The 11665-nt window shown below is 54.4% G+C and overlaps 1 protein-coding gene across 1 annotated transcript; it reads left to right on the top strand.

The window, feature by feature from the left end:
- Positions 1 to 2567: 2567 nt before the first annotated feature.
- On the top strand, positions 2568 to 3856 carry DEU56DRAFT_926137 (uncharacterized protein; the record flags this gene model as incomplete). Its single annotated transcript, XM_041358583.1, has 4 exons — positions 2568 to 2829; positions 2881 to 3141; positions 3202 to 3346; positions 3399 to 3856. Exons 1-4 carry the CDS (start codon positions 2590 to 2592, stop codon positions 3854 to 3856), a joined length of 1104 nt encoding a protein of 367 aa, XP_041203213.1. The 5' UTR covers positions 2568 to 2589.
- Positions 3857 to 11665: the final 7809 nt, after the last annotated feature.

The following is an 11665-nucleotide window of genomic DNA, read 5'->3' as shown; positions in this document are numbered from 1 at the left end:
GTCTGCTAGAAGTACCATCACCAGCAGCCATGATTCTGTGTACGATGAGCTTCTCAAAGCCATGGTGGTAGATGAATGTGATGATCTTCCTGATCTTCCTGCTCTCTTTGGCTGACATTTTTTCTACCTACTTCGTTACCATTGCATCGTGTACCACTACCTAGTTCTCCACTTACAGTTATCATTTTGCCCTCTTGCCGCTGTGTTGTTGCTCCTCTCCGTCTTTTGCTCCTATCTGTGAACTCAAACTCAAACTTGAACTCGTCATCAATGATCATGCTGCCTCCACGTCTTCAAATCTGTTCTTGAGGTTGCAAAACTTAATATGTCTCTTACAAAATGTCTTCCAGAGCATATTCTCCCTCACTTGTATTATTTCGAGCTAGTTGAACAAAGATATATTATTTGAAGTGCAGAGCCGGCTTAAGCTCTTAACTAGCCTTTAACCGCGGCTACTTGAACTAGGCCGAGCCCATATATTACATAAGCCAAAACCACGTGCCCAGCTCTGTTAAACATAACTCTCACCACAGCTATAACCGGCAATAAACCGGAGCCGAGGCAACACTAGCCTCGAGGACATCAACAAGCTCTCCGAACACCTCAGCATCATGTGGGACAAGGACAAAGACCAGCCATCCGCGCTCTCCACACCAGAACCATGTCGTTGAGCCCGGAAAAAGTATCTAAGTACCTGCTGGCCATCCACAAGTGGCGCCACAGAGCAGTTCACGTCCTTCAAGACGTTCACAAGCTTTACGGCAAGCTTTTACATGTGTGCCAAGTTGTGCGGAAGGGGCGTGCATACCTGACGTCGTTAGAAGGTATGTTAAGTACCTGCAGCAAGAAGCCGCACCTTCCACACCGCCCCGCCAAGGACATTGAGGAAGATCTCATCTGGTGGTCGAGCCTGCTACAAAATGGAGGCGTTTTGACACCCATATTTCCCCCACCCGCGTACCAAAACCCCCAAGCCTTCTCAGATGCCAGTTCGAGCATAGGCATCGGCATTGTCATCGGCAATCATTGGAGGGCCTGGAGACTTGTTCCCGGTTGGCAGACCCTCAATGGAAAGCGCAACATCGGCTGGGCAGAAGCTGTCGGCTTTGAACTGCTCGTCAGAACTCTTGTTGCTATCCCCAGCATGGGCAATTCACTCACAGTACATGGCAACAATACCGGGGTTGTTGAAGGTTGTGGAAAGGCCAGCATCGAAACCGAGAAGTCAACACTGTTTTTCGCCACATACACGAGCTTGTTCAATGCTCACCCCAGCATTGCACATTCCGCACTGTCTACATCACCAGCGAGCAAAACCCCGCTGATGGCCCCTCTAGGGGAATCTACCCCCACAGAGAGCTTCTTCTCCCTCCAATTGACATTCCCATCGCCATTTGACAATTCATTGTCGATGCAACTGACCCCCCAACAGCTACAGAACTCCACATCCTACACAATGGGTGTTACCCCCTCCAGCTGCCAAAGTTCTCAACCGCTGTGGGTGAGGAAATAGGAATGCAAACTCCGGAGAGTCACAAGAATATCTACCTCGAGAGGCGAGCTAGTAGAATCGTCCCTTAGGGGATGCTACTGAGTCAATCTCTCAAAATGATGAGAGGGATCAAGAGAAAGGCTCAAGTCGGAAGGTGCGCGAAGGCGCGCGGGAACGCGCGAGGCTGATGTGATGAACGCGCGGAAAGCGCGAGCCGTGCGGAAGGGTGCGGAAAGCGCGCGGTACGTGCGCGATGGGAGAAGAGTTGCAGAGGATCGTAGGAGCTCTCTTTGGATGAGGAACGAGACTTCACAAGACAAAGAAGATGATAGACAATGACAGCAATGATATTAGCGCTCTAAGCGCGAGTAGACAGGAAACTGATAGTGAGTCCAAGTAAGGGAAAAGTAAGTAAGTCCGAAATCCTCTGAGTCTTCTAGATATGTAGGTCGCTACGCGAGCTCTCAGGGTATTGAGACGTAAGGGAAGCGGATAGGCTGCGCGGAAGCGCGCAAGGAAGCGGATAAGTATGTAACACTATGTAAAAGACCCTGGATGTGGTCAGAGACGGAGATGACAGTGAGAGTACGCACCAACGGTACCGGATAGACAGGACAGGACATGGGAGGGTATGCCGAGGATAGCGCCGGTCTGCGGAAGGGCGCGGAAGGTTGCGTGCGTCGCGGAAGAGCGCGGAAGGTCGCGCGTGTTGCGCGCGACTCTATTGGACTGCGCATACATGAGGATAGTGATGAGGTCGATGTATATATCAGGGGATACGAGCCTGTAGGGATATTACTCCCTACACCTGCGGGGTACTCTTAAACTGACTGTCCGCAGTCAGTCCTCTAGACGCGGAATGGACTTAGCGAAATTTCTGACGATTATGTCACGTGCGTGCCGGTATCGGCGAGTGTGTGTGTGCCGGCGCCGGAAAAGCACGAGTCACGTGTGTGGACGCGTCGTGGCTTTGTTTTCTATATCGGGAATTCGGCGCTTGAAAAAGTGAGTGGACGCGTGCTTCCGTTTCTTCTTCTTCTTCTTCTTATCCATCTACATCACGCGTTGTTCTGCCCATCTATACTCTCTTCTATACCATGGCGCCTTTCTTATTCGACTCGCTTGCCGACTCGCCGCCGCCGTCGCGTGCTGCGTCTCCTGTCGTCGCGTCTCCTGCTCAGGAACCTGAGCCGATCGAAACCGAGGCCGACGTTCTTCGTCGCGAATGGACCGCGCTTCGCGAAGTCTTGGACACGCTCGTTCGCGTAATGCCGGATGATAAAGAGGAGTTGATGGAGGATCAGGAGACCTGGATGCGAAGTTGGAATGGGTTTATGGTGAGTGTCCTCGGTCTCTTCGCCTTGTGTGGTTGATGCTGATTATCGTAGACTCGTGTTATGGCTGCCGGCGACACTGCCCGGCATTTGCAGGTCGAGCTCGATCTCGACGATGAGGAGCACGTCTTGATGACGGCTGGCCGCAAGGCCTACAAGAATTTCGAAGGCGCGATCCGCCTTATCAAGGAGAAGGCCGCTGCTCAAGCGGAAGAAGTTGTGACTGCGCGGCCTCCTGCCGCGCAGAAGAAGAAGATGGAGGTGTTGGTTCCGTCCTCCAAGAAGGCGGGTGCACAGACTGATATGGGTGCTCCGGTGCGTAGTGTCCGTTTTCGGGTTGGTGCGGATTCTGACTTGGCGCGATTTTCACATCAGTTGCCTACCGAGCGCATGACTGGTCGGGCGCCTTTGGGAGAGAAGTGTGAGCGGTGCACCAAGTTGGGTAGGGAGTGTGATGGCAGCCCCGGCGTGCGCTGTGATACTTGCGCGAAGGCGCACCAGCAATGCTCTTTCAAGAGAGGTAAGTTGTTTTGTTTCCGCGTACCGTTTCCTATGTTAACGAGTTTCCTTAGGAGCTGCAAGGGCGCCCCCTAAGCGTCGCGTTCAGAAGGCTGCACCCGCGTCCTCGCGTGCGCCTACCGCAGAGTCTGGTCCTCGCACCGCGTCTTCGCGTCAGGAGGTGATGGAGCTTGATAGCGGGAATGAGTTGGGGTTGGAGTCCGAGGAGATGTCAGTTCCTGAGCCCGTTCCTGCTCCGGGCCTCTCTGCCTTGCCTGCTAGGCCGACCAGGGCTATCAACCCTATCCTTTCCGGCCCTAAGAAGCGTCGCGCGGAGGAGTCCTTGGATCGATATGAGGAAGGTGGGGAGTTGGAGCGTCTGCGCTCTGAGAATGCGCGTCTCCGCGAGCTTCTTCGCCGCGTTGGAGAGCGTTCCCGCATCCAGCAGGCTGAGATGGCTGCACAGAGCAGCCGGTTATATTCTATGTCGCGGGAGTGGAAGGAGGATGAGGAACTGGCGGAGTTCCTTTAGATACTTGATAGCATAATGCGCGGTTCTTCCGCTTGTGGACTCTGGATTCATAGCGCCAATGCGCTTGTACTATACTTGATTGCTGAATTGGTGCCAAAGCGCGCCTGTACTATAGATTTGACTCTGTTTCCCTGCGCATACGCGCATAATAGATATCCGTGTCCCCCATGTCCGTGTCTGAGTTTGAGTCCGGTCCGCTGGGCCTAAGGATGAGATAAGAGAAAAATTTAAGTATTTGAACGCATGGAACATAGAGAAAACTTGGAACTGGCGGCGGGTTTGTGCGAGGTTCGCGCTCGGCTTGCGTTCATCGGCGGACTGTCGGCTTCTATTCCTTCCTTGGGTTGCCACGCTCTAATGATTAGCGGCAGGATATATATTAAAATGTGCGCGGCGCGGGCGTGCGTTAGAAGGGGAAATGTCTATGGTTGATTATGCGCGCATTAGATTCATAGTATGTACTTATCTGATTTGTTATGTTCTTGTTGCGGGGATTGTGCGGAATGTATATAGGGTCTGCGGAAGATATGTTCAGCGCGGCGCGCGGTATTATGAGTCTGGAAAGGAGAAACTGAGAGCGCCGGTCGAAACCCGGGGTAAAACTGAGAGAGGGAAATAGATGCGGGGTGTTTTTGTTATTTTCTTCTATGGCGGTATTCGTTGTTTTCGATGTCTTTATTATATTTTCTGGAGGGCATTCTTGCGGAGCGGTTATATACGGGAAGAGGGTCGGGAATAATTGCGGAGGGGGTGATGGGAGCGCGTTATTCGCCGAAGTCGCGTTCGGGGTCTTCTTCTTCTGGCTCATCGTCATCTTCTGCGGCTAAGTGATCCAGGCCTTCATCGTCAAGGCCCGTGATGGCCGTCACAGCTATGCGCTCATCGTTGCGCGGGAAATATGGTATTACGCGGAATGCCGCGTATCGGAGTCGCGAGACCGCGCCGTCCAACTCAGCCAATAAATACGATCCGCCGGTCGTCCGGCGAAGGACAACCATTGGACCTAAGTACCGTGGCTTCGTCTTTTTGCTCAGCTCATACTCGACTTTTGAGTTGCGGACTAGAACCAGACTTCCTGTTGGAAAGTCGTGATCCTTGATTGATGCGCGGAAGCGCTGTTCGAAGTCGCGAACAGACTTGTACCTCGCGTTCAGGACAGCGCCTTTAATCGCGTCTAGGTCCTGCACGCGCTTCTGTAATTGGCGCGCGCGCCATGCGATAAGATCTGCGGAGGTTAGCGCGCCCCTGCTTGGGAGTGGTACGAGGAAAGTAGCTTCTGCGAGGTCAAAAGGAAAAATCGGCTCCATGCCGTGAACCATGAAATATGGCGACAAGCCTGTAGACTTCTGGATGCTGACGCGCTCTGCCCAAAATGCGGCGTGCGCGATCTGCGGCCACTGCGTTAGATCGTGCTGGCAACCTTTTATGATCGCTTCGCGAACTTCAAGGTGCCGCCGCTCGATGATACCGTTAGCTTGAGAATTATAAGGGGAGATGCGGATCGTGTGAATCCCATACTTTTCCGCGAGTAAGTCGACGGCGGCGATAAACGCGGGGCCATTGTCGGTTACAATCTCGGTGATGGGCCCCCATCTGCAGAGGAGTTCTTCGAATATAAACGCGGACAACGTCTTCGCGGTTTCCCTACGTAGCATGCGCCACTCAGGGTACGCAGTAAGTGCGCATCGCGCGTGCACTATACGATCGAATCCGCCCGCTTTGGGCATCATCATGCAGTCGATGTGTACCTTGCGGAACAAGCCGCCCGGGATGGGTACAATAGGCGGAATGTGTAGGCGGGTGTTCTGGCGTACTTGACATTCGTGGCAAGTCTTCGCGTACCATTTGATGTCTTCGACTATCATCGGCCACCAGAAGCGCAAGAGGAGGCGCGTACGGATGGTATAAATACCCTTGTGCCCGAGGTCGTCGTGCGCTTCTTTGAGAATTCGATAGCGCCGCTCTCCTCTTACTACTAGCTGGTGCCGGCCATGTGATTCTCTGCGCCATAGGTTATCTTCCATGACGAAAAATTTTGCCGCGGAATTGACGAAGGTGTCGAAGTCGTCGTCCGAGAGATCCGCGGGTCTCTCGCGACTTTCTAGGAAGCGCTGATACTCGCGCATCTTCTCGTCCATGGCTTGCGCTGCGTCAGAACGAGGTATAGGGGGCTCATCGGGTTGAGCGGAGATAGTATCTAAGAAAATTAGGAGTGCGGGAGTTCGGTTAGTGACTTGCGCGTCGCGCCTGGTGTACGGGTCGCGGGTGTATGATGTGCCAGCGGCTTCAATCATATGAGTTCGATCATTAATAAGCGCTACTCCAAAGGAGTACGCGCGGTCGAGCCAGTCCTCGTGATCGTCTTCCTCGTCTGGGTCTTCGTCTGCGCGCGGTCTCCTTGAGAGACCGTCAACGCCGGCGTGCTTCGTCGCGGAAACGTGGACAAGTTTGAATGAAAATAGTAGAATGCCCGCGATCCATCGATTGATGGTCGCGTTAGGCTGCAAATCCGGATTATTGATCATACCTTTGATATACTTCGCATCAACTTCAACCGTAAGGTTGGTAATGCCGAAGATGTATATGCGCACGGCGCGGAGTGCGCGGAAGAGGCCGTAGAGTTCTAACTTGGCCTGAGAGTAGCGGCTCTCGACCTCGTTAAGCGCGATTGATCCGAAGCGGTTGGGGTAGCGCTTGCCGTCCTCTCCGATTTGGATGAGGAGGTAGCCGACGGCGACGTTCGAAGTATCGACCGCTAGGATGACTTCGCGGCCGCACTCGTAATCGATGCGCCGCAGGGCGGGGGATTCAAGGATGGCGTTTTTCAGCGTTATCATGGTTTCGCGGTGTTCTTCCTCAAATTCGAAGGGGACGTCTTTCCTAGTGAGGTTAATCAGCGGGCGCGCGATGCGCGCGAAATCACGGATGAAAATGCGGAGGACGCCGCAAGTGCCTAAGAACCCTCGCACGTGCGACTGGTTCTTACACTCTGGCCAATCTCGAATCTTTTGGACTTTAGAGTCCTCCGGGATGCGACCGTCGAACGTGCATAAATGCCCGACGATAACTGCGGTCGGCGCGGCTAAAACGAATTTCGAAGCCGACACAGTAGCGCCAACATTCTCAAGACGCTGTAAGATGCGGTTAATGACTTGACAATGCTCCCAGATGAAGCGGCGGATGCCTGGGTTGGCAGGTATAGTCTCGTATGAGCCATCCGCGCTCTGATAGCGCGTCTTCACAGACTTGACAGGTACATCGTCGACGAAAGGCGAGGTATACTCGGGGATCTCATGCTGTAGAATAAAGGCTGTATCGCCCTGATATACCTGGACCGCGTTCGCGTGTCCTTGCGGGAGCGTGGTTAGTCTATGCGGCCCTAAGGGCGTGCCAAACGTAGTCAGATCACGCGACTCCTCATGGAGCGCGCGCTGGTCATAACCGGAGTACAAATCCATCATGCCGTATACCGCGTAGCCCGCGAATGATTCCGCGAGATGTTCTACGAATGGCGGAACAGAGGCGTCGCGAATGGTCACCGCGTTGAGCGGCTGCAGATCGTGAACTAGACGGAGGGATTTCTTGTCCTTTTTGACAACGCAAAACCAGCGCGAGCGGTATGCGGCGGTTGACGGTTCATAAACGCCGGAATCGATTTTCTCCTTGATGATGCGGATTACTTCGCCTAACGTAGATGGCGGAATGGGGATGTTGCGTTGTGACCATGGTGTGTGCGGCACGGTCGGAATTTTGTATGGCGGAAAGTAGGTTTCGTTGAGGCGGCCTCTTTCGGAGGCGCCCCACGCGAATGCTAATTCATGCGCGCGAACGAGCCAGCGGATTAGCTTGAGCTCGTCCTGGCCATAGCCAATTGGCGGGGTCTAAGTCTAGCGCGTCCGCACGCTCTTGCGTAAAGCGGACGCCTGGTATGAAGTCTGGGGGATGGGGTGGTAGTTCTGGCATACCAGCTAATGGATCGGCGGGGAGTTGGCGCACAACTCTATACTCTGGGGGCATAGTAGTTGGCACGGTGCGGACTTTCTTCGCGACTGGCTTATAGACCAGTGCATGACATACGGGATCGTAACTGTAAACTGAATTAAACGCGTCGATGGACGCTTGGTCAAATACGGAGCGGGAAGAAGAGAGAAACGGATAATGCGCGGATTTGCGCTCTGATGCGGAAAATTGGTAAGTAGGAACGGGAACTGCGGCGGATGAGCTCCTTGAGAGCGACATAACGGACGACACATCATGCGCGGGTTGCGCGATTTGTGTGGTAACAGAGGGGAAATGAGAACGGAACGGAATACTGTTGTGCGCGGGGCGCGAAGCGGTAAGACTACGGTTAGTGTCTCCTCGCTTTGAAAACGAATCATCGATCTTTAAAAACCCGTGCCCTCCGGCTTAGCGGGGTGGTCGGAGCAGAATTGCTCCATAGTGCAGCGCACGCAGCGCTTTACCCAGGGCGTCGTCGGGATGCGAATCTCCTTAAAGGAGTTGGGGTCGGTGAGGGTAACATCTTGCTCCCCATTGGGGAGATCTTGCGTGCGGCAGCTCGTCAGCTTAAAGAACGGGCGACCGAGAAGCACTTCGAAGTGCGCGCGTTCGACCACTTGAACTTGGAAGAGCATAGGCCCTGTTCCGAAGTCCAGCGGAACGTTCTCTATCACGCCGAGCGTCGCGTCTTTCGACGTGTTGACGCTCTCCATGCTCAACTGGTAGTCGGAGCGGAGGCCAATGCCAAGCGATTGCCACACCGCCTTCGGCATAACTACTACTTCCGCGCCTTGGTCGAGGACGCAGGAGAGCGCGCGGTTGTTGATGGTAATTGCGCGAATGCAGCGCAACGGTTCGTGATGACTGGCGACTGCTTTACCTTCTTCGTTGCGCTGGACGCAACTTTGATACTGTCGCATATTCGACTCTACCTGCGGCTGACTGATCAGCTCATTGACGGACACGCTCCCGACAGTGACGCGCTTGTTTGCGGTCAGCTCGCGTATTGCCTTGCGGACTTCTGGCGCGATGGCAATCAACTCCCGTATAGGAACATTGATGGTGGAGTCTAGCATGGATGCCGCCACTCGCGAAGGCGCGGCTTCGTCTTCTAATGCGTGCGCGTATCTGTACTGGGATGCGGGAATTGGGTTTGGTTCGTTAGTGGGGACTGGGGTGGATGACGGAACCTTCGGCTTGCTCGCGCTTGCCGAAGGCTTAGGAATAACTGGCGCTACACTGACGCCTTACCTGTATTTGCGGGTGGTGGTGATGACGGTTGCGCCGCAGCTTTGACGGCTGGGGATACGATCTCCTCCGTCTCAACTGACGGCTTTGGTACTGCGCGCGGATAGGATGACTTAGGTACTTCGACCCCGTCGAATCGGACGGTCTTTCCCTTGGCTGCGCGTTTCTCATCGCGCTTCGCGGTTGCAAAGGCAAGAGCGGCGATGCTCCGCCTTACCGCCAATTCGTCTTCGTCCTCTTCGGACTCGGAGTCATGAACGGTATGCAGAAACGCGGAGGGTTCGACCTCTATCACTGCCTCCGTCTGCGGCGCGGCGAGGACATACAAACCAGCTGTCGCGGATGTCTTCGGCTGGCTCGCGGCGATGCGGTCGATGTGGTACTTCATGGTACCTTCTGACTGGCGGCCTGGGATGCGATTGCCGTCTGGCATGACGACTCGGCCGTTCTCATCCATCTTGCACTTGCCGGCGCGGATGTACGCTTCTTTCTCTTGGCATTGGTAGACCCGGTGGTCGGCTCCATCACAGAAGTGGCAATTCCCGAAATTGCGTGGCGGGTAGGAGCGGGGTGCGGGGTACTCTTGCCTCGTTACTGTACCTGGCGCGGGTGATTGTCGTGCGGGCGGGTATTGCGCTTGAGGTGCGCGAGGTGTGGATGTTGTGGCGGCGGCGGGAGCTGCTGGGGTCGTAGCTGGAAGTAAGAACTCAGCAGTGGTTAGTACTGTCTTCCAATCATAAGGGTCATCTGGGTGGTGATCCACCTCCTTGATGAGGAGGCGGTTGCGGATCGACGTCTGAATGTCCCTTGGAAACCCGTCAAGGAACAACTTGTCGCGCTCAGCCTCTGCCAGGCGCTTCTTCGATAGGAGGTACGTGGAGACCTTCAGGAAGTTCCTGTAGTACACCCCGAGCTCTATCTTAGAACGCAGCGGCGTCCTCGACTGCTCGACAGACATGGTCTCTAAATCGGAGCGCGTGTACTTGCGGTCTCCCTCGCACCCGGGATAGATCGCTTTTACCGCCGCGACGAACAGCGTAAAGTCTGAACCCGTCGCCTCAGGTAGGACCTCCCATATCTCTGCCTCCTCTAGGGAGACATAACGCATTGCCGCTGCGATGCGTTGTCCGTCGTTGAGTCCCGCGGCGTCGGATAGCTGCTCAATATCTTCAAAGAAGCGTATGAGGTGTGCCGCTTGACCGCGGAACTTGGGGGCATTCTCTGTACCGCGCAGCGGCATTCTGAAGGTGTTAGTTGACATGGCGGGAATATAAGGGTTAGTGGTAGCAGGCGCGGGTGTTGGGGTAGGAACAGGAATATAAGGCTTATATACCTTAGGAGCTATAGGCGCGTTGAAAGCGACGATAGGGAGCGGGGGCTTCTCTTCTTTGGTCTTCGGCGCTTGTAGTAGCGATGACGCTTTTTCCTTCTTAGGTTCTATGGGGTCTAGGTTGTAGAAGCGCGCTTCTTTGTTGATAGCGAAATCTCTTGCGTCCGGTAGCTGGCGCGGCTGCGGGATAACTGGCGTGGTCTGGCGGGTCGGGTTCTGACTAGCGGTAAGCGAACTAGCGGTCGATGGCGAGTCTGTTTCCTGGAGTCTTGCGTGATAGGGCGATGCGAAATAGGTACCGGGGATGACTTGGCGGGGTTGATCTACTGATTCAAAGTCGTCCGATGATTCTTCTTTCGCGGAGTCTTTAGTAGACGGCGTGATGGGTGATGTCGGCGTGAGATGTAGCGATGCGTCGGATGATCCTTCCGATGGCGTGGTTTCTTTCGTAGATGAGCGGACTGAAACGGATAGTGGCACGGAAGCGGAACGGAGACGCGCGCTTGGGTTAGCGGCGGGAGTGATGAATGATTCTTGGATGGATATTTGTTGGAAGGCTTCTATGACAGCCGCTCTTTCTGCGCGCGCTCTAGTTGGCCTAAGCACTCTATCGGACTTTTCAGCCAGTCTTCTCAGATTTGATCCCCTCGCGGTGGGCTCCAGTTGTGGGTGAGGAAATAGGAATGCAAACTCCGGAGAGTCACAAGAATATCTACCTCGAGAGGCGAGCTAGTAGAATCGTCCCTTAGGGGATGCTACTGAGTCAATCTCTCTAAATGATGAGAGGGATCAAGAGAAAGGCTCAAGTCGGAAGGTGCGCGAAGGCGCGCGGGAACGCGCGAGGCTGATGTGATGAACGCGCGGAAAGCGCGAGCCGTGCGGAAGGGTCGGAAAGCGCGCGGTACGTGCGCGATGGGAGAAGAGTTGCAGAGGATCGTAGGAGCTCCCTTTGGATGAGGAACGAGACTTCACAAGACAAAGAAGATGATAGACAATGACAGCAATGATATTAGCGCTCTAAGCGCGAGTAGACAGGAAACTGATAGTGAGTCCAAGTAAGGGAAAAGTAAGTAAGTCCGAAATCCTCTGAGTCTTCTAGATATGTAGGTCGCTACGCGAGCTCTCAGGGTATTGAGACGTAAGGGAAGCGGATAGGCTGCGCGGAAGCGCGCAAGGAAGTGGATAAGTATGTAACACTATGTAAAAGACCCTGGATGTGGTCAGAGACGGAG

This window comes from Suillus clintonianus, assembly GCF_016758775.1.
Source record: "Suillus clintonianus strain FC179 chromosome Unknown DEU56scaffold_118, whole genome shotgun sequence".
In the NCBI taxonomy this organism is placed as follows: domain Eukaryota; kingdom Fungi; phylum Basidiomycota; class Agaricomycetes; order Boletales; family Suillaceae; genus Suillus; species Suillus clintonianus.
The sequence above is the reverse complement of the archived record's forward strand: the minus strand, read 5'-3'. Positions and strand labels throughout refer to the sequence as shown.